This window comes from Jaculus jaculus, chromosome 23, assembly GCF_020740685.1.
Source record: "Jaculus jaculus isolate mJacJac1 chromosome 23, mJacJac1.mat.Y.cur, whole genome shotgun sequence".
Classification (NCBI taxonomy): Eukaryota; Metazoa; Chordata; class Mammalia; order Rodentia; family Dipodidae; genus Jaculus; species Jaculus jaculus.
In genome coordinates, this window is record NC_059124.1 from 9002592 (window position 1) to 9027404 (window position 24813).

Consider the following 24813-nt stretch of genomic DNA (forward strand, 5'->3'; position numbering starts at 1 on the left):
AGACACGAGTTCCAGTCAGAAGGGTCTACATTAATTAGCTCAAATGGATTGTGTGCTATCCTAAGTTGAATCTGGCGTTCCTCTGGATATTCTCTTTGGTGTTCTGAGGTGGGGGGGGGGGTCTCACTCTAGCCCAGGCTGACCTGGAATTCACTATGTACTCTCAGGGTGGCCTCGAACTCATGGCGATCCTCCTACCTCTGCCTCCCCCCGGTGCTGGGGTTAAAGGCGTGCGCCACCATGCCCGGCCCCTATGGATATTCTTGGATGTGTCCTAAGGGCCCCTTCCAGGAAGGCCAGGGGTGAGGTAGGAGTGCAGGTCCTGCGAGAGGCCAGTGGGAGGAGCCTGGAGCAGAGATGGTGGAGGCAATTTTGTTAAAGACGGCCCTCCTTCCCTGGGGTTGAGTTAACAAATGGTGTGGGGGGGTGGGGGAGAGGGAAGGTGGAGGAGGAGCCCCTTCAGGAACCAGTCTTGGGCCTGCAGCCTCATCCCCAGGTCCTTTTCCTTCCCCTCTTCCCCCGCCCCCCAAGGAGTCTACATTCTGATTGGAGCTGGCGCCCTCATGATGCTGGTGGGTTTCCTGGGCTGCTGTGGAGCCGTGCAGGAGTCCCAGTGCATGCTGGGACTGGTGAGTTTCCCATGGGTGCTGCCTCCACCCACGCTAACCCTTGCCCCGCTTCCTCCTGCCCATTGCATAGAACAGGTGGAGTGGGTGGCAAGAGGACAGTCCCCAGGGTCCCTTGCTCCGGGCCCTGGTCCCTCCCCTGCAGGCACTGCCCCACGCCCTTCCCTCAGCAGCTGACTTTGCCTCCCCTTTCCCCGGGTACCTGGCTGCTCTGACCCCGAATCCACGGGCACTGTTGCCCTCTCCCCTGTTACTTCAAAGTGGCTGTCTGTATTCCCCAGCTCCTAGGATGAGTTCAGTGCCTCTGACTTCCCGTTTTCTGAGCAGCGGCGGCGGTTTTTCTCGCCCCCTGACTTCTCACATCCTATTGAATACCAGTTTGGGGGTTGCTGCACCCACACTTTCCCCAGGGATGGGCACCCTCTCACGTTACGGCCCTCCCAGCTCTTTTTTTTTTTTTTTTTTTTTTGGTCGACCCCTTCCCTGCCCCTCTTAGGATGCCCGTGTGTGTGCGCCCCCCACATGCCCGCTTCCCACACTGTCACCATTCGCCCCTGTCCTTGCTGGCTGGCTGCGGTCCCCCTCACTCCGTCCCTTTTGCCTTCTAGTTCTTTGGTTTCCTCCTGGTGATATTTGCCATTGAGATAGCCGCGGCCATCTGGGGATATTCCCACAAGGATGAGGTAGGTTGACCCCAAGAGAGAGCTCTTGGGTCCTGCGGTAACTTGGGTTTGTAAATTTGGAGGGGGTGATGACAATGGAAAGGGCACTGTCGCAGCCAGGTCCGCATTGCCGGTAGACATCACCCGACCAAGAGCGGGTGGGGGTGGGGGTGGGGGGAAGAGGTTTGTTTTGGTTTACAGGCTCAAGGGGGGAAGCTTCACGATGGCAGGGCAAAACGATGGCATGAGCAGAGGCTGGAACTCACCCCCTGGCCAACACAAGATGGACAGTAGCAACAGGAGAGTGTGCCAAACACTGGCACCCATAAGCCCGTCCCCAACACTACACTGCCTCCAGGAGGCGTTAATTCCCAAATCTCCATCAGCTGAGAACCTAGCACTCAGAACCCCTAAGTCTATGGGGGAACACCTGAATCAAACCACCCCAGGTTCCCAACAGACGCCATGGTCGGCTTTCAGCCATTGAACTCACTGAGCACATTCCCACATTGCCAGCATGTCGTGCGGCTGGGTATGCGGAGCTTATCCTGCCCTGTGTGGTTGGCATCTAGTAAAATGTTTGGGAAACATTCATCGGGGGAGCTAGGGTGTGGGGGCACAGGGAGCTCACTGGCATACCTCAGCAGTCCTTTCCCCAACTCCCGAAAAGATTGCTTAGGACAACATGTCTTTCAGTGACATGGTTTTTTGTTTGTTTTTTTGAGATAGGGTGTCCCTGTAGCCCAGGCTGGCCTGGAATTCACTTGGTAGTGTCAGGGTGGCCTCGAATTCACAGTAATCCTCCTACCTCTGCCTCCCGACTACTGGGATTAAAGGTGTATGCCCAGGAGAGAGAGAGACAGAGAGAGAGAGAATGTGTATGTGGCTGCTGCAAATGAACTCCAGATCCATGTGTCACTTTGTGCATCTGGCTCTCCCTGGGTACCGGGGGATCAAACCTGGGCTGTCAGGCTTTGCAGGCTGAGCCATCTCTCCAGCCCCAGTGACATGTGTTCAAGAGCCATGCCGAATACTGTGCCCGAATGTGGGCATGTGTCCTGAATTTTGGGGACTTTGTCATGTAGCGCAGGAGAAAGATGTGTTTGACAAATATCACGCACATGACTTATGCACAGCATTATGGTGGGACTTGAAAAGGTGATGTGGGGAAGGGGGGTTGTTGAGGCTTGTGGAGAAGGAACATGAACCTTCACCTGGAGCAGAAGGGAGTTGTAGGAGGAAAGCAGGCAGAGGCGGAGGATGGCTGCAAGGAGGCCTCTGTGGGGCCCTCCAAGGAGCTTGGGTGCAGGGTGGTGCACGCCAGTGCTGTGTTTTAGGAAGGGCCACTTACCACGTTTGGCGGGGAGAAACCCTGCTTTGAGGAGGGAGAAGCTGTCCAAGTGATACAAGCTCAGAAATAAGAAGGGATGGACTGGGGAGATGGCCCAGCGGTTAAGGCGCTTGCCTACAAAGCCCAAGGACCAGGTTTGATTCCCCAGGACCCACGTAAGCCAGATGCACATGGTTGGTAGCTCATGCATCTGGAGTTTGTTTGCAATGGCTGAAGACCCTGGTGCACCCATTCTGTCTCCCTCCCTCCCTCTAGTTCTCTCTCTCTCTCAAATAAATAAAAACAAAACTTTTTTTAAAAAAATACAAGAGAGGGCTGGAGAGATGGCTTAGTGGTTAAGCACTTGCCTGTGAAGCCTAAGGACCCTGGTTCGAGGCTCGATTCCCCAGGATCCACGTTAGCCAGATGCACAAGGGGGCGCACGCATCTGGAGTTTGTTTGCAGTGGCTGGAAGCCCTGGCGCGCTCATTCTCCCTCTCTCTCTCTCTCTATCTGTCTGTCTCTTTCTCTCTCTGTCATTCTCAAATAAATAAAAGTAAACAAAAAAATTAAAAGTACAAAAGAAAGAAAGAAGAGGGGCTGGGAGATGGTTTGTCAGTTAAAGGTGCCAGGTTTGATTCTCCAGGGCCTATGTAGAGCCAGACACAGAAAGTGGCCCAGGCATCATTTGTAGTGAATGGTGAAGAGTCTCTGGTCTGCACATACATTCATACACACATAAGTGATAAATAAATTAAGTTTTCTAAAAAAGAAATAAGGGCTGGGGATGTGGTATGTGGAAGAACACTTGCCTTGCATGAGATCCATCCACAGCACCACCAAAAAACATTCATATTCAAAAACATTCAAAAAAAATTTTCAAATATTCTCTTAAATATTATTTTTTTGTAAGCAGAGAGAGAGAGAGCCACTGTAGCCCACTGCAAATGAGCTCCAGATGCATGCACCACTTTGTGCATCTGACCTTACATGGGTCCTGGGGAATCAAACCCGGGTCATTAGGCTTGTGCTGGCAAGGGCCTTAACCACTAAGCCATCTCTCCAGCCCTCCAACTTAAAAATAAATAAATAAATAAGGTGCTGAAGGGAAAAGTGTTGTAGGTTGGTGTGTGGATTCATTGTGTGTGGGGGGGGCGTGTCAAGGGTACAGACATGCTGTTTTTTTAAAGCAAGTGAGGCTGAAGGGATCCACCAGAGAGAGAAGGGAACAGATAGCCAGAACAGAAGGGAACAGAAGGACAGATAGCCGGGGCAAGTTCCCAGAAGAGGCAGAAAGAAGAAGGTGGGCGGTGCCACACCGTCCCGAGAGATGATTCCAGTGGCGGATACCCCGGGGCTCGAACAAGCGTCCGTAGCGTGACGCTGCCGTCTTGGCTGCCCCTCGCAGGTGATTAAGGAAGTGCAGGAGTTCTACAAGGACACCTACAACAAGCTGAAGTCCAAGGACGACCCCCAGCGCGAACCACTGAAAGCCATCCATTACGCGGTAGGTGTGGGCAGGGGTGCCCGCGAGCCCCGCCGCCTCGGCTCTGCTTGACTCCGTCTTGTCTTGTCTTCGTCACTCTCTCTCCCCCCCGTGGCTGCCTTCCTCCCCACAGCTGGACTGCTGTGGCTTAGCTGGAGGCGTGGAGCAGTTCGTCAGAGACATCTGCCCCAAGAAGGACATTCTCGAAAGCATCCAGATTAAGGTAAATTTAGGGGCCACCCTCCGGGACCCCTGCCCTGCTGCTCGGGCACATCCCGTGAAGGCGGGCGTAAACTCGGCCATCTTCTTCCTGGAGGGCAAGATGCCCAAGGGCCTCATAAAGAGCCTCTTAAGCGGACTGGGCTCCGGAGTGAGCCTCCCCTGCCTGCCCTGGGCCCGCTTTCCTCAAAAGCAAGCAAACGAAGCCCACACGGGACATGTCAAAGTGTCCTAGCGCCCTGGGCCCACCCTCTGCTGCCCAAGTCCCCAAGCCTCGGAGGACAAGCATGGCTCTGGGGGGAGGAGGAGGAGGAGAGGAGGAGAAATAGGAGGAGGAGGAGGAGAGGAGGAGAAATAGGAGGAGGAGGAGGAGAGGAGGAGAAATAGGAGGAGGAGAAATAGGAGGAGGAGAGGAGAGGAGGAGGAGGAGAAAGAGGAGGAAGAGAAGGAGGAGGAGGAAGACGGGAAGGGGAAGGGAAAAGGAAAAGCACACCTTTAATCACAGGACTCTGGAGGCTGAGGTAGGAGGATCACTGTAAGTTCAAGGCCACCCTGAGTCTCCAGAGTGAATTCCAGGTCAGCCAGAGCAAGAGTGAGACCCTTCCTCACCTTCCCCACACACAAAAAAAAAAAAGAAAAAGAAAAGAGAGAAAGTAAAGGAAGGGTAGGGGGAGAAAGTTAGTTTAGGGACCCACCTCTGTTCCCCTTTACCCCGCCAGCCAGGACGGCTCTTATCCCCACATACGCCTGTTCCCTGTTTGTTCTCTGTCCACCAGGCCTCCTTCCCCGGGGGAGGCAAGGGTCCTGCTAGGGAGGCGGTGTGGGGTCGCGTATAACCCAGGGTTTGTCTCCCCCCCCCCCAGCCCTGCCCTGAGGCCATCCAGGAAGTCTTCAACAGCAAGTTCCACATCATCGGCGCGGTGGGCATTGGCATTGCGGTGGTGATGGTGAGTGTGGGGTGCCCCCACCGGGGCGGGGGGGGGGTGCTTCATCATCGGTGATGCTGAGCCACGCGCTCTGGCCGGACACTGTCAAAAAAGCCGCGGGTTCCATCAGCTAACGTAGTCGTTCCCTTCCCTTCCCAGATAGCTGCGTTCAGTCCATCTTCTAGGAAGCGGGGCCCGCGGGGTGCGGCTCAGGGGTAGGAAGCTTACCCGGGTACACAAGGCCCCCAGGTTCCGTTTCCAGCACCAAAGACAAGTCCTGCCTTGTGTGCTCTGTTGAAATAATCCAGAATCTGAAGGTCGAATTACTGTATGTAAAGGATCTCACCCGAGTGTTCTCCGGGAAGCTTCTAGAACACTACGTTAGCACTTAGCTGCCCCACTCTCAGAGTGTGAGTCCAGCCTCCCTGCTCAGTGTCCAGCCCTGGTCTCTCGAGCTTCAGGAGTTCATGTGGCCTTGTGGACGGTGCTGCCCTGGTCACTTGTCTGGGGCCGAATGACTCGCGTCTCTCCGTTCCTTTCCTCCGTGGATCCACACGGCTCCTCCTGTCTTGCAGATTTTCGGCATGATCTTCAGCATGATCCTGTGCTGTGCTATCCGCCGGAGCCGTGAGATGGTCTAGAGTCGATCTACACCCCGAGCAGGAAAACTGGCCCCTGGAGTCTGTTGGATTATTATTATCATTTTTGCCACTAACATTAGTGTTCATTACGCATTTCTAAACAAAAGTTATTCTGTGTTTGTCATTTTAATGCTTTATTCAATATTGACCTTTGTAGCTGAGGGACCCGGGGGTCTGGTTTGCTTTGTTTTGTTATTTTTTTTTGTTTGTTTGTTTGTTTTGGTTGGTTATTTTTGCTTGTTACGTTGAGCAAGAATCCTGCAATGAAAGGTACTATATTTTCCAGACTCTAGACAGAAGATATTGTACATAAAGATAATTTTTTTTGCCTTTAAATAGATAAAAATGTCTATCAAATTTAATCAGGTTGTAAGTTATATTGAAGACAATTTGATACATAATAAAAGATTATAACAATATCCAAGGGCTGGTTTGGAGTTTTGCTTCCTGTAAATCATTTTCTTAGAGCCACTGAGTTCGCAAGTGTTTTTCAGTACTTGGTTTTTTGTTTTTTGGTTTGTTTGTTTATCGTTGTTTTGAGACAGAGTTTCACTCTCTAATGCAGACTAGTTTGGAGTTCACTGTGTTTCCCAGGCAGTCCCTCCTGCATTAACCTCCTTCATGCTGGCATTATAGGTAGGAGCCACCCTGCCCTGCTCTTTGAGCTACAATACACCACAGCCGTATTAAATGAGAAAGGAGTTGGAAAGCGGGTCTCCCTACTTACCATGAGGAACTGGAGACATGAGAGAGATTGAGGGATTTTTGATCCAGCGTCACACAGTTGTTAATAGCAGAGTCAGCACTAACGTGAGTCCCAGCTCAGTTAGCAGTGGTCCGTGTCTTAGGGACACAACAGGACTTGAGTCCCGTGGTAGCTGGGCTCTTGCTTATTGCTGAGCCTTCAGTACCAAGATGCTGGTATCTGCTGCAGTCAGGTCTCAGCATTCTTTTTTTCTTTTTATTTATTTTATTTATTTATTTATTTGGTTTTTCGAGGTAGGGTCTCTCTCTGGTCCGGGCTGACCTGGAATTAACTATGTAGTCTCAGGGTGGGCTCGAACTCATGGAGATCCGCCTACCCCTGCTGGGATGAAAGGCGTGCACCACCACGCCCAGCCTAGGTCTCAGCATTCTTATCGGTTGACTGTATCCCCATTGGGGCTTAGTCAAAGAGACAGGACCGCTGTGAGATACCCACACACAGCGATCCGTCACCGGAACTCAGCTCTACGCAGTCTCTGCAGCTGGCTGAGCCGACTCTTACCTTTACGGACGGACGCAGAGCCTCAAGTAAGATCTGGCACCTCCGTGACAGGCACCCGCATGGCAGTTCTCATCTCGATGGTGTGGGTCCTGCAGGGCGCCAGGCCCTCTGCAGTGGAGCTGAGCACATGGTGGCCTGGAGGTGTAGGAGGTGATGTGGGCCAGCAGAACACAACAAGGAGTGTAAGCCCCAAACTGCTACCGCATCGCCCTCCGAGCTTGAAATGCCAGGGCAGTTCTACTAGGTACAGCTCAGCTTATAGGTGGCAAGATCCCAGAATCTGCAGGGTGGGCATCAGACCATCTGTAACTGAGTCCCCTAAAGAATGTAGACAGATCAACAACAGAGTCATGCAAATACAGCAAGAAGAGGACAAAAGCATGGGGAAAACTAGTTTTATTCCCGGCCCTTTGATTCAGTTTAGAACCTTTCATAACTTTTTGTTTGTTTGTTTTGTTTTGTCTTTTTCAAGGTAGGGTCTTCTCTAGCCCAGGCTGACCTAGAATTTACTCTGTAGTCTTAAGATGACCTGGAACTCACGATGATCCTCCTACCTCAGCCTAGTGAGGGATTAAAAGCATGTGCCATCACATTCAGCCTTAATAGCATTTAAAAAATTTTTTTATTATTTTTATTTATTTACTTGACAGAGAAAGAGGGAGGGAAAGAGAATGGGCGTGCCAAGGCCTCCAGCCACTGCAAATGAACTCCAGGTGCATGCACCCCCTTGTACATCTCGCTAACAGTTGTGGGGAATCAAGCCTAGGTCCGTTGGCTTTGCAGGTAAACTCCTTAACTGCTAAGCCATCTCTCCAGCACCTTCGTAACGTTTTTTGCAAGTACCTGTCTTCTCAGCACTCAGGAGGCTGAGGTGGGAAAACTGTAAATTCAAGACCAAACTGAGCTACATAGTAATACCTTGTCTCAAAAAAAAACAAAAACAGGAGCTGAGAGATGGCTTACTGATTAAGTGCTTGCCTGTGAAGCCTAAGGATCCCGGTTTGAGGCTCGATTCCCCAGGACCTACGTAAGCTAGATGCACAAGGTGGAGCATGTGTCTGGAGTTCATTTGCAGTGGCTGGAGGCCCTGGCGCGCCCATTCTCTCTCTGTCTCTCCCTCTCTTTGCCTCTTTCTCTCTGTCTGCCACTCTCAAAGAAAAACAACTAAAAATAAACAAAACAATTTAAAAAAAAAAAAAAAAGCAAAAACAAGGGCTGGAGAAATCACTGTTAAGGCACTCATCTGCAAAGCCTAAGGACCCAGGTTCAATTCCCCAGGACCCACGTAAGCCAGATGCACAAGGTGGCACATGCTTCTGGAATTCATTTACAGTGGCTAGAGGCCTTGGCATGCCCATTTTCGCTGTCTCTATCAAATAATTTTTAGATGCTTTTTTAAGGCAAAAACTAGAAAGAATCCTACTATCCCCAAACTCCTTCCATTCAAGAATCAGAGCACCCAGGTTCATAGCAACTGGTGACCACAGGAGAGTTTTATGTGGCCTTAAAAAAAGAAATGCGGTTTTAGCCAGTATTGTGGCACTTGGGAGGTGGAGGCAGGAAGATCAGGAGTTCAAGGACCGCCTCAGCTCCAGAGCAAGCTCCAGGTTCTAAGCCAGCCTGAGGGGCATGGACCCCTGGGTGTGGGAGGAGAGAGAGGAAAGAAAGAAAGAAAAGGAGAAAAAGAAAAACGAGAAGAGAGGAATGGGAGTGGAAGAGAGACAACAGAGGGAGGGTAAAGGGGTGAATGTGATCAAAGTGCATTATATCCATGTATGAAAATGTCATAATGAAGCTTGTTATATATACATGCTAATAAAAACTTGAAAAGAAAATAAAGAGATGCAGCTATAGCACTCCACAGCATCAATGGACCTTGAAGACACCGTGGTAAGCGAAAGAAGCCAGACACAAAAGGACAAGTGTTTCGTAATGATAATTATGTGAAGCACCTAGAAGGAGGCAAAGTCAGAGACAGAGAGTAAATTACAGGTAACTCAGAACCACCGGGAGCAAGAGAATAGGGAGTTACTCTTTAATGAGTTGCTTCTGTTAGGGATAATGAAGTCCTGGAAAGGGGCAGGGTGACAGTCACACACTCTCGTGAAGACAGCTGTGGGACGGAGCACTGTGCACTCGAAAACGGAGAAATTGGCACGGATTATGTTAGCTATACCTATTTTACAAAACGTGGGGCAAGATCGGCCAGGTCAGCCTCCTCAAGTCCCATTAACATTCCGCTGCACTAGATTTCTTCTTCTTCCGAAACTTACTGTACTGTCCCAGTTGTAGAAATAACAGGTCAGGGGCTGGAGAGATGGCTTAGCGGTTAAGCGCTTGCCTATGAAGCCTAAGGACCCTGGTTCGAGGCTCGATTCCCCAAGACCCATGGCTCATGGGTCACAGGGCCTCACAGTGTATAAAATCTTCGCTCTCCAGCAAGCTTCCTCTTCAGCCGTGGTTGGAACCCACCCGGGCCCGTGCAACCAGAGGGCACCCCTCACCCGCCCTCTGCCTTCAGGCTGGCCTGGTGAGGTCCGAGCAGCTAATGTAATTGTCCCCTCTCTGTCTTGGCCATCAGACCCCTGGAGAGCTAATTTGATTTTTTTTTTTTTTTTCCTTTTAAATTGGATTTCCCCAAACCATCTGCTTCCCTTTCCAGACATAAAGGCAGGGTCAAACCTTATCAAAGCCTGGAATCTCCCCTGCTCTGCAAGAACCTTTCCATAGAGGAAGTTGGGGGGCCACAGTCACCAGCACCTGTAGATCCAATCTTCTGTCCAGCTGACTCAGAATGACGCTGGGAGGAGACACGTGGAGAAACTGCAGGCGCAGCCCTCAAGCAAGCCCATGAAGCCTTCCTTGCTCCCTGGAATGAGTTACCTCCCATGGTCCCGGGCTTCAGTTGCCTTGGTATGAAACATCCAGGGCGGTTTTAATATTTTATTTATTTAATTATTTGAAGAGGAGAGAGAATGGGCGCACCAGGGCCTCTAGCCACTGCAAACAAACAAACCCCCAGACGCATGTGCCACCTTGTGCATCTGGCTTTATATGGGTCCCGGGGAATCGAACCCCTGGGTCCTTGGCTTTGCAAACAAGCGCCTTAACCACTAAGCCATCTCTCCAGCCCTAGCACAGTTGTTCCTGTTTTGTTTGTTTGTTTGTTTTTTCAGGTAGGGTCTCACTCGCTCAGGCTGACCTGGAATTCACTCTGTAGTCTCAGGGTGGCCTCGAACTCGCGGCGAGCCTCCTGCCTCTGCCTCCCGAGCAAGTGCTGATATTAAAGACGTGCACCACCACGCCCCGCTAGCACAGTTTTGTTTTGTTTTTTTTTTCGTGTTTTTTTAAATTATTTATTTATTTATTTGAGAGCGACAGACACAGAGAGAAAGACAGATAGAGGGGGAGAGAGAGAAAATGGGCGCGCCAGACCCCGGTTCGAGGCTCGGTTCCCCAGGTCCCATGTTAGCCAGATGCACAAGGGGGCGCAGTATTTTAAAATAAAGATTTATAGAGCTGGATGTAGCTTCAGTGGCGCAGCACTTGTCTAGCATGTCTGAGACCCTAGGTTCCATCCCCAGCACTAAAAAAAAAAATTACGCTTAACAGGCATGCTGGCGCACGCCTTTAATCCCAGCACTGGGGAGGCAGAGGTAGGAGGATCGCCGTGAGTTCGAGGCCAGCCTGATACTGCACAGTGAGTTCCAGGTCAGCCTGGGCTAGAGTGAGACCCTACGTCAAAAACTCCATGCACTTCAGTGTATGAGAACAGCTTTGGTGGCAGTAGCATCAACAAATAGCAAACACAGAGCGTGTGATGTCCCAGAGCGCACTGAAAGCTAGCTGCCCAGCTCCTGAGCTTCAGACCACCAGCGTGGGCGGCGGCAGCTTTCCCGACCTGTGGGGAACGGGATGCAGTCAGATGGTGCAGCTGACCTGTGTTGGGAGAACTTTGTTGTTCTGTGTGTGGGAGGAAGGGTGTTGTTTTGAACCAAGGTCTCACTATATAGCCAAGGCTGGCCTCACACTCACAGTCCCGTGTCAGCCTCCTGAGGGCTGGGATTACAGGCTGTATCACCATGCCCAGTGATGGCCCAGCTCTGATGAAGGTGAATGGAAACGTCGCACCTCCACTTAAAAGGACACTGGAAGCGAAGCATCAAGGGCAGCCGTGGCTATATAGTGACTTCCAAGCCAGCCTGGGTTTCCTGAGACCCTGAAGAGAGAAAGAAGGAGGGAAGAAAGGAAGGAGGGAAGGAGAGAGGATGGACAAAGGAAGGAAAGGAGGTAGGGAGAGAAGGAAAGGGAGGAAGGGAGAAGAGAGAAGGAAGGAAAGGAGAGAGAAAGGAAAGTGGACAGAAACCGTCTCCAAGGGAGGAGACCACGAGAGCCCCACGAGGAGAGAGCGGTTGGCGCGGGGCACGCAGAGCTGCCCCGAGCCAGCGCAGACAGACACGGAAGGAAGAGCGGCCAGCCTGCCCGTCCACTTTCTGGATTAAAAGAAAACGAAGATGAAAAGCAAAAAACTATTGGGCACGCTGGGAACTGTCGGAATGTCTGGGTAACAGACACACAATGTCAGGACATCAAAAAAGAGCTGGGTGGAGCCGTGCGTGGTGGTGCACACCTTCAGTCCCAGCACTCAGGAGGCAGAGGTGGGAGGATCGCCGTGAGTTCGAGGCCACCCTGAGACCACATAGTGAATTCCAGGTCAGCCTGGACTAGAGTAAGACCCTACCTTGAGAACCGCCCCCCCCCCCAAAAAAAAAGAACCGGCCTGGAGAGACGGCTTCGTGGTTAAGGTGCTTGCCTGAAAAGCCTAAGGACCCAGGTTCAGCTCCCTGGAACCCACATAAGCCATATGCACCAAGTGATGCAGGCAGGTAAGGTCGCACATGTGCACAAGATGGCTCACACCTCTAGAGTTCAGTTGCAGTGGCTAAAGGCCCTGGCATGCTAATTTTCTCTCTCTCTCTCTCTCCCATAAATAATTTTTTGTTAGTGTTGTTGTTATGTTTTTAGGGTTTTTTTGGGTTTTTCGAGGTAGGGTTTCACTCTAACCCAGGCTGACCTGGAGTTCACTAAGAAGTCTCAGGGTGGCCTTGAACTCACGGCGATCCTCCTACCTCTGCCTCCCAAGTGCTGGGATTAAAGGTGTGTGCCACCACGCCCAGCTTAAATTGTTTTAATTTTTTTGTTTATTTTTATTTGTTTATTTGAAAGCAATGGATAGAGAGAGAATGGGTGCACCAGGGCTTCCAGCCATTGCAAACGAACTCCAGACGCGTGCATCCCGTTGTGCCTCTGGCTTACATGGGTCTTGGGGAATCGAGCCTTGAACCAGGGTCCTTAGGCTTCACAGGCAAGCACTTAACCACTAAGCCATTTCTCCAGCCCCATAATTTTTTTTTTTTTTTTTTTTTAAGACAGAACTTGCAGCTCTTCCACCAGGCCTCCTGCCCCAGCTAGACCTGGAAAACCTCAGCTCCCAGATGAGCATTGACCCCCTCCGGGATCAGGCTGTTCTCTAGGTTCCTTCTGGGCCAGCAAGGAGGTCGGTCACTGACCACCATGCCTCCAAGATTCTCCCTGGCAAAGCCCAAGAGTTGCAAGGCAAAGAGGGAGGAGAGCTGTGAGTGACACCTGCCACCCACCAGCTTAGAAACAAAGGCAGAAAGAGGCAGGAGCGTTCCACCTGGGCGCAGGTCACCTCTCCTGGGAGGCTCCGGCTGATTAAAGCAAATGTCTCCTTGTTTGCCCTGCAAACAGTTCGGCTATGGCATATACTACAAGTAATCTCCTTTCAGTTGTAGCCAGTTAGAAATTGTGAAGCCACCAACACACGATCGCGGTCTAGCCAGCAAAACAAAATGCAGACTAGCTCATTCATCACAGAGAATCTAATATAGGAAACTGGTTAAGGATCGGGGGCCCAAGGAGTCACTCAGAGAACAAGGAGGCCAGCCGTGCCTAACAGCCAGAGGAAACAGCTGCCAGCCCTGTGACTGGGGAGAGGGATTACCAGGCCCTGCCTGCCCCCCACCAAGAAGCATGGCTCTCCTGCTGTAGGTACCCTTGCGCGCTACGGAAAAGCTGACTTGGCTTAGAAAAAGCTGAGATGGCTTAGCGGTTAAGTACTTGCCTGTGAAGCCAAAGTAACCCGGTTCAAGGCTTGATTCCCCAAGACCCATGTAAGCCAGATGCACAAGGTGGCACATGCATCTGGAGTTTGTTTGCAGTGGCTGGAGGCCCTGGTGCAACCATTTCCTCTCTCTCTCTCTCTCTCTCTCTCTCTCTCTCTCTCTATCTATCTATCTATCTGTGTGTGTGTGTGTGTGTGTGTGTGTGCGTGTGTGCCTCTTTCTTTGTCATTCTCAAATAAATAAATAAAATCAACAAAAAAAAAAAATTAAAAAGAAAAAAAGCTGGCTTGCAGAATGTTGAACTCCATACCTCTGAACTCCGGCCCCTACAACCTTCCCTAATTAAAGGCTCAACAAGTGTATGGAAAAGAAAAGTTCAATGTCATTTAGCCATTAGAAAAATGCAAATCAAAACTACAGTGAGACACCATTTTTTTTCTCTCTCTCTCGCTCACACACACACACACACACACCCTTAGAATAGCTGTTCTCAAAAACACAAAAAAGGACTGGAGAGATGGGTTAGCAGTTAAGGCCCTTGCCTGTAAAGCCTAAGGACCCATGTTTGATCTCTCTCCACATCCCTCTTAAGCCAGACGCACAAAGGTGAGGCATGCCCACTAGGTGGCGCAAGTGTCTGGCGTTCGACTGCAGTTGCAGAGGTCCTGATGCACCAAGTCTCCCCCTCTCTCTCTCTGAACACACACACACACACACACACACACACACAGTGCCAGGTAGAATGGGCAAGCCTTTAATCCCAGGCAGAGGAGGCAGGAGGATCACGCCTGTGAGTTTGAGGGCAGCCTGGAACTACAGATTGAGTTGCCGGTCAGCCTGGGCTACAGTGAGCCCCTTCCTCAGGGGAAACACACACACACACACACGCACACAAAATACAAAAGCCAAACATTAACAAGGATGGGGAGCTCTTCTACGCTGTTGGTGAGAATGTGAAATGGTCTACCCACTATGGAAACCAGCACAGGAGCTCCTCAAAAACTCTAAAAATAGAGTCGGGCGTGGTGGCGCACGCCTTTAATCCCAGCACTTGGGAGGCAGAGGTAGGAGGATTGCATGAGTTCGAGGCCACCCTGAGACTCCATAGTGAATTCCAGGTCAGCCTGGGCTAGAGTGAAACCTTACCTCGAAAAACCAAAAAAAAAAAAAATCTAAAAGTAGGGCACAGCTGGAGAGATGGCTCAGCAGTTGAGGTACTTGCCTGCAAAACCTAACAACCAGAGTTTGATTCCCCAGGACCCACGTAAAGCCAGATGCTCAAAGTGGCGCATGTGCCTGGAGTTACTTTGTAGTGACTAGAGGCCCTGATGTGCTTAGTCTTTCTCTCTCTCTCTCCCTCTCTCTCTCTCTGTGTATGTGTGTCCTTGCAAAAATAAATAAATAAATAAATAATATTTAAAGAAAAAAATTGGCTGGGGGTGGTGGCACACACCTTTAATCCCAGCACTCCGGAGGCAGAAGTAAGAGATCACTGTGAGTTTGAGGCTACCCTGAGACTCCATAGTGAATGCCAGGTGAGCCTGGGCTAGAGTGAGACCCTACTTCGAAAAATAATGATGATGGTGATGATGATGATGATAAATGTAGTTAGGTGAGCAGAAATGAACAAACTAGAAGGGGAAAGTTGGCCCCACTCCCTTCCCCAGAGGCAGGCCCCACCTCGCAGGGAAAGGCAGTCATCACTTCCACTATAATTAGAGGCTTCAGTAATTACCTAGGCCTGAACACTGAAATTCAGAATAAAGACTGCTTTACAGCCTAAAGCCACTGTAGTACTTTTGCCAGGAAAATGTGTGACAGTACATGGATCCCAGCAACCATGGCTCCATCTCATGCAGCATATGGGGCGCAATTAGAAAAATGTGTGTGGCGCATAGCAGACCCCCAATAATGACATTGTAACTGAAGCCCAGGTTGTTTGTGTGTTGTGGTTTGTTTCGCCTTTTTGTTTGTTTCGTTTTGTTTTGTTTTCGAGGTAGGGTCTCCCTCTAGCTCAGGCTGACCTGGAATTCACTCTGTAGTCTCAGGGTGGCCTCGAACTCACAGCGATCCTCCTGCTTCTGCCTCCTGAATGCTGGGATTAAAAGTGTACGCCACCACACCCGGCTTGTTTTGCTTTTGAGGGTTAGGGTTTCCTTAGGTAACCTTGGCTGGCCTGGGACTCAGTATGTAGACCAGGCTGACCTCGAACTTGTGGTCTTCCTGGCTCATTCAGCCTCCTGAGGACTGGGATTACAGGTGGGCAACACTATGAATCTCAGGCTCTGACCTCTACCACTCTGCATCACTGATTGTAATATTAAAAAGGCAGGAGCCGGGCGTGGAGGCGCACGCCTTTAATCCCAGCACTCGGGAGGCAGAGGTAGGAGGATCTCCGTAAGTTCGAGGCCACCCTGAAATTACATAGTGCATTCCAGGTCAGCCTGGACCAGAGTGAAACCCTATAAAATAAATAAATAAATAAGTCAGGGAGAGGCAAGGGTGTAGCTAATGTGATAGAGCAATTGCCCAGCAGACATGAGATCCGGGGTTCAACCCCTAACACTGGGGGAAAAAAAAGGGGGGGAACCTTTAGCACCCAGAAAAATTGCAGAGCCCTCACTTGCAGGGCGCCAGTGGCACAGCTGTCTGCAGAGGACCCCGGAAGCCCCCCGTGGGTCGTCTGAGGCTTCTCTGCTCCGCGGTGGGTGCGGTGCCTTTCCCAGCAGCGAGCAGTCTCTTGCTAACATCCATGCCCACACTGCCCAGCTCCCACTTTGACTTTGACATTTGCCCTACAAAAAAAAAAAAATAAATAAATAAATAAACAAGAATCCCTTCCTTAGAACACATCAACTTTGTCTTGCTGCCCTGGAGCTTGTCCATGTTCCTTCCCCAAGCCCTCCCAACCAAAATAAATGAACCTTATCTTTTATTCGTGGCATAGGAGACAGTGGGAGCCCCAGGAGTTAACCCCAAAAGAGCCCACCTCTCACAGTACATCCAAATTCATTCCTGGGGACACACTGCAGAGGCTGACCCAGCCAGCCCGGGCCCTCTGTTTTTTGGGTTTTTTTTAATCTTATTTTATTTTTTCTCAATTTTTAAAAACATTTTCCATGATTATAAAAAATATCCCATGTTAATACCCTCCCTCCCCACCTTTTCCCCTTTGAAATTCCATTCTCCATCATATCCCCTCCCCATCTCAATCAGTCTCTCTTTTATTTTGATGTCATAATCTTTTCCCCCTCTTATGATGGTCTTGTGTAAGTAGTGTCAGGCACTGTGAGGTCATGGATATCGAGGCCATTTTGTGTCTGGTAGGAGCACGTTGTAAGGAGTCCTACCCTTACTTTGGCTCTTACATTCTTTCCGCCACCTCTTCCGCATTAGAACCTGAGCCTTGGAAGGTGTGATCAGGATGTTACTCGGTACTCTAGTCACTTCTTTCCAGCACCATGATACCTTCTGAGTCGTCCCAAGGTCACTGCCATCTGAAAAGAGAAGATTCTCTACCCAAAGTGAGAGTAGCATTAATATAAGGGTATAAATATTAAGAGAAATGCTTACTGGGCAGTTTGATAAGCATAGTATATACATTTTGCCAGACAGCAGCAGATGTTACACCCCTAGGGCTCATGATAACCCCTGTTTTAAGTTTTCAGTATCAGGGATGTATTTCCTCCCTTGGAGCAGGCCTCCAGTCCAATTGGAGGGCAGTTGGTTTCCACCATGACAGACATGCCACTATTGCACCCATTGGCTCATTTGGCCTGGCTGGCCAATTCTAAGGCTTGCAGTGTCCACTGTTGAGTATCTTCACTGGTGGTATCTCTTTCCCCCATAAAATTGCATGTACAATGGCTTCTTCCAGCTTTCTGTTAGCTGGTCTACATGGAGGAGGTTATCAGCTCAGTTCCAGCAGGATTTCTCAGTAGCCTTGCAGCCCAAGTATGTGGAGTCTTCAGCAATAGGGTCTTACCATCGATTCCTGGTGGGAAACCAAGGGCTTCGGCAATGGCCTATCATGTTTTGAGGGCATCAGTGACCTCCCTGACCACCAACTCACTGGAAGGTATACCATCCCTGGCACTGAAAATTTTCTAGCAATGATCTATGGCTCCTGAGTGTTCCATTGTCCAAAATCAGAGGATTCCATATGATTTATTTATATCCTCTTAGATTTTGATTAGGCCTCCCTCCACCTTTCCTTTACTCAGTCTCCACCCCTGACCTCACTTTGCAGGCCTGTTTTGATCTCGTTCTTCCTGCTCACGCCAACGGGCCGCTCCACCTCCGCCCAGGCCGCACTCAGTCCTCCCTGAAGTCAGTACTTTACCCTAACACCTGCTGTACTCCCCACTGAGAATCCCCCCATCCTCTCGAGGTCCTTCTTCCCTTCAAGGTCCAACTTGGACCCCATCATCCATCCCACAGTTGGTGGCAGAGACCCTTGCTGATGGTCCCAGGTTCCTGTGCCCTCTAGGGTGGGCACAGATGTTGCCAGAAGTGACTACATGTGTAAGGACCAAGTGACCGCTTAAGGCCAGTGAGATAAAAGGAGAACTGGTGGGCATGGCTCTGGGCACAGAGCCCTGAAGAGGTGGTACACCTCCTCCCCTGGCTCAACAGAACTACCCAAGGACCAAGAAAGGCCCAGTGGCCAGGCGTGGTGGCGCACGCCTTTAATCCCAGCACTCGGGAGGCAGAGGTAGGAGGATTGCCATGAGTTCGAGGCCACCTGAGACTTCATAGTGAATTCCAGGTCAGCCTGGGCTAGCGTGAGACCCTACCTTGAAAAACCAAAAATAATAATAATAATAATAATAATAATAATAATAATAATAAACCAGGCATGGTTACACACAGCTATCGTCCCAGTCCTCTCCAGTGATCTCCTTGCCCCTCCTCATGGCCACTGGCATTCAAATTGCTTATGACCCAACCGTATGTGTGTGCGTGCGAGCGTGTGTGGGTGTGTGGCTCAAAGCACACATACAAACCATACAACAAACCCAAATGACATACACACAGATGAAATGAAACCTTATGATAATACTCACCCTTGGCACTTGCAATGTGTTCTCTTTTCTGTTCTAATTTCCATTTCTAGACACTGATTGCAGCCCACTAACCTGACTGAGTGAGCTACCAATGGGCTTCGGTCCCCAGTCTGAGAAACCGCCGTCCCAGACTTCACTTCCTCCGGCTCGTGAGATCAAAACGCCAACGCCGGGCCAGGAGCAGAGATTGCAGCAGATGCAGCAGAACAAACAGGCCTTTCATTAGCTCAGCCGCTCACTCTAATCTCTTCCTGTCATCCAAGCTCACTCCCTTGCGTACTTCAAATACGGCCATGTCTCCACTGCACCCAGGGCCTCCGCTCCGTGGGCCTCACTACCTTCTGCCTGTTCTCTACCTCCTCATGATGTCACTTTGGGGGGGGGGGGGTCTGGTTAAATGATATATTATTAAATCAAAATTATAGAAGGCCATTGCTCTGTACTACGCACAGGGCACCAGGCTAAAAATCAAAATGGAGTCGCTCATGTTAAAAATTCCAGGTCACCAGGATGAAACTAGTCTGTTTTATCTAACCTTTCCAGAAAGCGGGATTATAGAAAAACTGCCAAGTTTCCTAAACAAGCTCTTTCAAAAGCCATGATGATTAAGTTTTCCTCTGTTTTAATCTTGACAAGGAAAGGTCACCTGAAGTAACCAGATAGCAATCGATCAGGCATTTTCTTCCTGCTCTGTCTCCCTGTTCCAGCCTCACACAGACAGTAACTTTGAAATGACCCGTCTACTTTCTGCCCTTGGTTTCTGTGTCCTGCTTCCGCCCAAGCCCTTCCCTACCCACAAAACCAGCCTTCTTTGTTTTTATGGAATGCAGTGTCGCCTGATTCTAGAATAGAAAAGAAAGCCAACCAAGATCATTACAGTAGGGCGGGAGAGATGGCTTAGAGGTTAAGGCATTTGCTGGCAAAGCCTATGGACCCAGGTTTGATTCCTCAGAACCCACATTAGACAGATGAACATATTGGGGCACATGTCTGGAGTTCGTTTGCAGTGGCTGGAGGCCCTGGCATGCCCATTCTTTCTTCTTCTTCTCTCTCTCTATCTCTGTATCATAAATAACTAAATGAAAAAAATATAAAATATAGAGATCATTAAGCTAGGGGCTAGGAAGATGGCTCAAAAGTAAAAGGTTCTTGCTTGCAAAGTCTGCTGGTCCAGGTTCATTTCTCATGCCACCCATTTAAGCCAGATGCAACATGTGGCACAAGTATGTGGTGTTCGTTTGCAGTGGCAAGAAGCTCTGGCATACAGAGAGGGAGGAATGCATGTGTACATGCACACACACACACGTACAAGTAAATTAATTTTAAAAATCTTATGCTGGGGCTGGAGAGGTGACTTAGCAGTTAAGTGCTTGCCTGGGAAGCCTAAGGACCCTGGTTCAAGGCTCGATTCCCCAGGACCCACGTTAGCCAGATGCACAAGGGGGCGCACACGTCTGGAGTTCGTTTGCAGTGGCTGGAGGTCCTGGTGTGCCCATTCTCTCTCTCTCTCTCTCTCTCTCTCTCTCTCTTTCTCGGCCACTTTCTCTCTGTCTGTCACTCTCAAATTAAAAAGAAATCTTATGCCTGGTGTGGTGGTATACACCTTTAATCCCAGCCCTCGGGAGGCAGAGGTAGGAGGATCGCAGAGAGTTCGAGGCCAGCCTGAGACTGCACAGTGAGTTCCAGGTCAGCCTGGGCTAGAGTGAGACCCTACCCCGAAGAAACCAAAAATAAATAAATAAATCATGGGCTGGAGAGATGGCTTAGCAGGTTAAGGTGCTTGCCTGCAAAGCCTAAGGACCCAGGTTCAATTCCCCAGTACCCACATAAACCAGATGCACAAGGTGGAACATGCATCTGGAGTCTGTTTGCAGTGGCTGGAGGCCCTGGCGTGCCCATTCTCTCTATATATCTGCCTCTCTCTCTCTCAAATAAATAAGTAAATATAATATTTACAAAAACAAATCTTAATCATTAAATTAGTCAGGCCTTGTGGTGTAGCCCTAATCCAGTTACTCAGGAGGCTGAGGCAGGAGGGTCATAAATTCACAGCCAGCCTGGATAACATAGTGAGACTCCATCTTAAAATAAAGTAAAATACAGGTTGGAAATATTAGCTCAGAAAAGACCACTTGCAGCCAGGAGTGGGGACACATGCCTTTAATCCCAGCACTCAGGAGACAGATGTAGGAGGATCACTGTGAGCTCAAGACCACCCTGAGACTACAGAGTGAATTCCAGGTCAGCCTGGGCTAGAGCGAGACCCTGCCTTGAAAGATGAAAGAAAGAAAGAAAGAAAGAAAGAAAGAAAGAAAGAAAGAAAGAAAGAAAGAAAGAAAGAAAGGAAGGAAGGAAGGAAGGAAGGAAGGAAGGAAGGAAGGAAGGAAGGAAGGAGGAGAGAAAGAAGAGAATCCAGGAACTATGGTGCCCATCTGCATTCCCAGCCACTCAGGAGGCTGATGTCAGAGGATCATGTGTGCCTGGGAGTTTGAGACATGCCCAGGCAACTAAGTGAGACCCTGACTCAAAAAGAAGCCAAGGGGTGGCACAGTGATGCACTTGGTAAGCTGAGGTGGGAGGATCACCATATGCTTGAGACCAGCCTGGGCTAGAGCGTGAGTTCAGGTAAGCCTGGGCTACAGCTTGAGTTCAGGTAAGCCTGGGCTAGAGAGACACCCTTCATAAAAGAAAGAAAAGAAAGGAAAGGAAAAGAAAAGAAGAATGAAAAAGAAAGGAAGAAAGAAAATAAAAGAAAGGAGAAGAAAAGATCCTCCTACCTCTGCCTCCCGAGTGCTGGGATTAAAGGCGTGCCAGCTCTTAAAGTGACCTCATTTTAAAATGACAGAGAGCCGGACATGATGGCGCACGCCTTTAATCCCAGCACTTGGGAGGCAGAGGCAGTAGGCTCACCTTGAGTTCGAGGCCACCTTGAGGCTACAGAGTGAATTCCAGGTCAGCCTGGGCTAGAGTAAGACCCTACTTTAATAAATAATTAAATAAGTGACAGAGGGACAGAAAGACAGGCTCATGAGTGGCTTACATCAGGTTGCTTCAGGTCATCCATTCTGTGGGACTTCATTATCATGACTGTTGAAACGATCTGAGAACTTCGGCTCTTATCTGTCTTGACTTCTTGGAAGGCCGGATATCTGATCGTCAGCAGTGAGGCTTTGAGCCTTGTCATGCGTTAACTACAATTTCACACGTACTTTGGCCCACTGGGGCCGCTGCAGAAGTTTAGTCTGCACCATGTAGCTATTAGCCACAGCGAGGGATGGAACCAGGATTTCAGCCATGTCTACACACCTCTGTAGTCCACACAGCATCACATGATCCCTCAGGAATCCAAAGGCTTGAGAGCCTGGGGAACCTGAATTCCGGGGGTACAGGCTATTGTCTTCACTGCCACGAATGGAGAGCAGCGTCTCAGGAGAAGCCCAGAATTCAAAAGCCCAGTGTCCCAGTAGAAAGGAGTATGATGTCATGGTGGCCATTAGAAGACACCTCACCTACACACAGAGGCCACACGTGTCTGAATGTCAAATGCGGTCTCCAGGACAGGCTCTCCTACGCTGTATCCAGGTGTCCACTCCCAGTGGACAAGCCATGAATGTGGGTGAGTCATTACGTTTGCATTCAAAGCCTGACATCTGTCCTCACAATAGCAAGTCACCTGTTATAAGCTGGACAAGTGGAGGTGGCCTTCTCACCCACCTGACCACTACTGACAAGGGGTTGCCCAATGTTGCCTCAGCCAGCACCTCATGCCAGCTGCTGTAGGAAAAAGAACCTGGGCCCCCACCCTTTGGACATCGGGAGAAGAGGATGCCCACTCCCAGAAGGAGGCCTGAAGCCAGGGCAGAGCTCAGAACTGGAAAGTGGGACATTGACACCAAAGAAAATACAGAGACTTTAAGCAGGGCGTAGTGGCGCACGCCTTTAATCCCAGCACCCGGGAGGCAGAGGTAGGAGGATCACTGTGAGTTCCAGGCCACCCTGAGATTACATAGTGAATTCCAGGTCAGCCTGAGCTAGATTGAGACCCTACCTCAAAAAAGAAAAAGAAAATACAGACTTTGATTCTTATTCTGAGAGGAACTGGGTAGCAATGAAAGACAAGGAGGAGAGAACAGGAAGAAAGAAGGTGGACACAAGCAGGAAGTTGGAGCCAGAACTTGGAATGCCAGGAGACATTTGTTTTGTAGTCATGTGGTAAAACCTCCACTTGAACTTGTCATCCCTCCGTCCCGCCTGACCATGAGAAAGCTTGCCACACAGTCAGTTACCTCCAGTGCGGCATCTGATGGGTGGATTTTGAAATAAAGGAAGAGGGTGGCTGGGTTAGCAAACAAGAATGACTGAAGTGGCTGCCTGGACCAGAAGCGGAAATCATGGGCCAGACTGATCAAGAGAACACAGCCCACCCCAGCTGTACAGAAATCTGGGGAAGACACCAGACTTTCCATAAAGAGGGTGTGGTAGTTTGAATAGATGGCCCCCAATCTACTCAGTGTTTTATTAGTTTGTAGTTTGCAGCTGCAGACACCTGGCTGGAGGTGGTGTGTCACTGGGGCCGATCTTAAGGTGTGGTGGTGGGTTTCAGATTTCAATCTAAAGATATGCGATGTGTGCCTCGCTGGGGTTCCTGAAGTGTGCTGTGCTGTGCTGTGTGGTTTTTGGCTTTTAGGCTTGTGATTCTCTGTGTTTGGTCCTGTGAAAGGGGACCCAGCTTCTTCTGCCATCATGGAACTTCCCCTGGATCTGTAAGCTTCCATAAATATCCCTTCCTCCATCACTGTACCTGGTCTGTAAGTTCAGCTCAGCGAACCTGAGGCTGTCTGCTACAGAGGGGCTCAAAGATTTCAGCAGATCTCACCCAGGGACCCCAGGCTGACGATATCTAGTTGAGGATTTTTTTTTCCCCTTTTCAGTTGCCATGCTAGGGCTTAAACAGGGCCTTGCACCTGCACGTCCTCCTCTACCACTGGGCTACGTCCCTCGCTCCTCCCACTCCTGTATCCCAGGCTGGCCTCAAACCCTTGACCCTCCTGAGTGCTAGGATTACACTGTGCCCCTGGATGCCTGCTTTCAATGTAATGTGTGTTAGTAGGCGGGCGTGGTGGCACATGCCTTTAAGCCCAGCGCTTGGGAGGCAGAGGTAGGATAATCACCATGAGTTCAAGGCCAGCCTGGGATAGAGTGAGACCCCACCTCGAATAAAACAAATACTTTTCTCTTTCTCTCTACCTCTTCCTCTGTGTGTCTGTCTGTCTGTCTGTCTCTGTGTGTGTGTGTGTGTTTGTCTCTCTCATAATTAAATAAATAATTTAATAAATAAAATAAACAGGGCTGGGGAAATAGCTTAGCAGCCTGTGAAGCCTAAGGACACAGGTTCGATTCCCCAGGACCCACGTAAGCCAGATGCACAAGGAGGTGCATCTTCTGGAGTTTGTTTACAGCGACCAGAGGTTCTGGTGCACCCATTCTCTTTCTCTCTGACTCTTGCTCTGTCTGTCTCTCTCAAATAAATAAATAAATACAATATTTTAAAAATAAATAAATATCATGGAAAATGTTAATAAAAATTAAAATAAATAAATAAATAAACAAATGCATCCCTGATAATGAAAACTTACAACAGGGGGTAGCCATGAGCCCTAGGGGTGTAACGTTCGCTGCTATTTGGCTAAATATATATACTTTGCTCATCAACCTGCCCAGTAAGCATTTCTCTTACAGTTCATACCCATATATTAATGCTACTCTCACTTTTGGCAAAGAACCTTCTCTTTTCAGATGGTAGTGACCTTGGGACAACTCAGAAGGCACCATGGTGCTGAGAAGTGACAGAGGAGTGCTCAGCACTGAAACATCTCTATCACAACTTCCAAGGCTCAGGATCCATTGTGGAAGAGGTGGTGAAAAGAATTTAAGAGCCAAAGGAAGGGTAGGACTCCTTACAACATGCTCCTCCAGACACAAAATGGCCTGGATATCCATGACCTCACAGTGCCTGACACTACCTACATAAGACCATCATAATAGGAGGAAAAGATGATGACATCCAAATAAAAAAGAGACTGATTGAGAAGAGGAGGGGATATGATGGAGAGTGGAGTTGTGAAGGGGAACATGGGGGAGGGAGAGAATTACCATGGGTTATTGTCTACAATTATGGATGTTGTCAATAAAAAAATAAATTAAGAGCCGGGCATGGTGGGTGCATGCCTGTAATCCCAGCACTCGGGAGGCAGAGGTAAGAGGATCACTGAGATTTCGAGGCCACTCTGAGACTACATAGTGAATTCCAGATCAGCATGAGCTATAGTGAGACCCTGCTTTGAAAAACTATATATATACATGTGTGTGTGTGTAAGTAAGTAAATAAATAGATGAAAGTGTTTTACTACTGATTCTAGTGTCGACATCTGATCTTGTCTCTAC

General features: G+C 49.5%; 1 protein-coding gene across 1 annotated transcript in view; it reads left to right on the forward strand.

Annotated features, from left to right (window-relative positions):
- Positions 1–6309, forward strand: part of Cd9 (CD9 molecule) — a 39049-nt gene extending 32740 nt beyond the window's left edge. Inside the window, exons 3-8 of the mRNA XM_004668682.3 lie at positions 532–629; positions 1235–1309; positions 4027–4125; positions 4238–4327; positions 5187–5270; positions 5825–6309. Coding sequence (XP_004668739.1) covers positions 532–629; positions 1235–1309; positions 4027–4125; positions 4238–4327; positions 5187–5270; positions 5825–5890 — 512 coding nt within the window. The 3' untranslated portion in view covers positions 5891–6309. The remainder of the gene's footprint in view (positions 1–531; positions 630–1234; positions 1310–4026; positions 4126–4237; positions 4328–5186; positions 5271–5824) is intronic.
- Positions 6310–24813: the final 18504 nt, after the last annotated feature.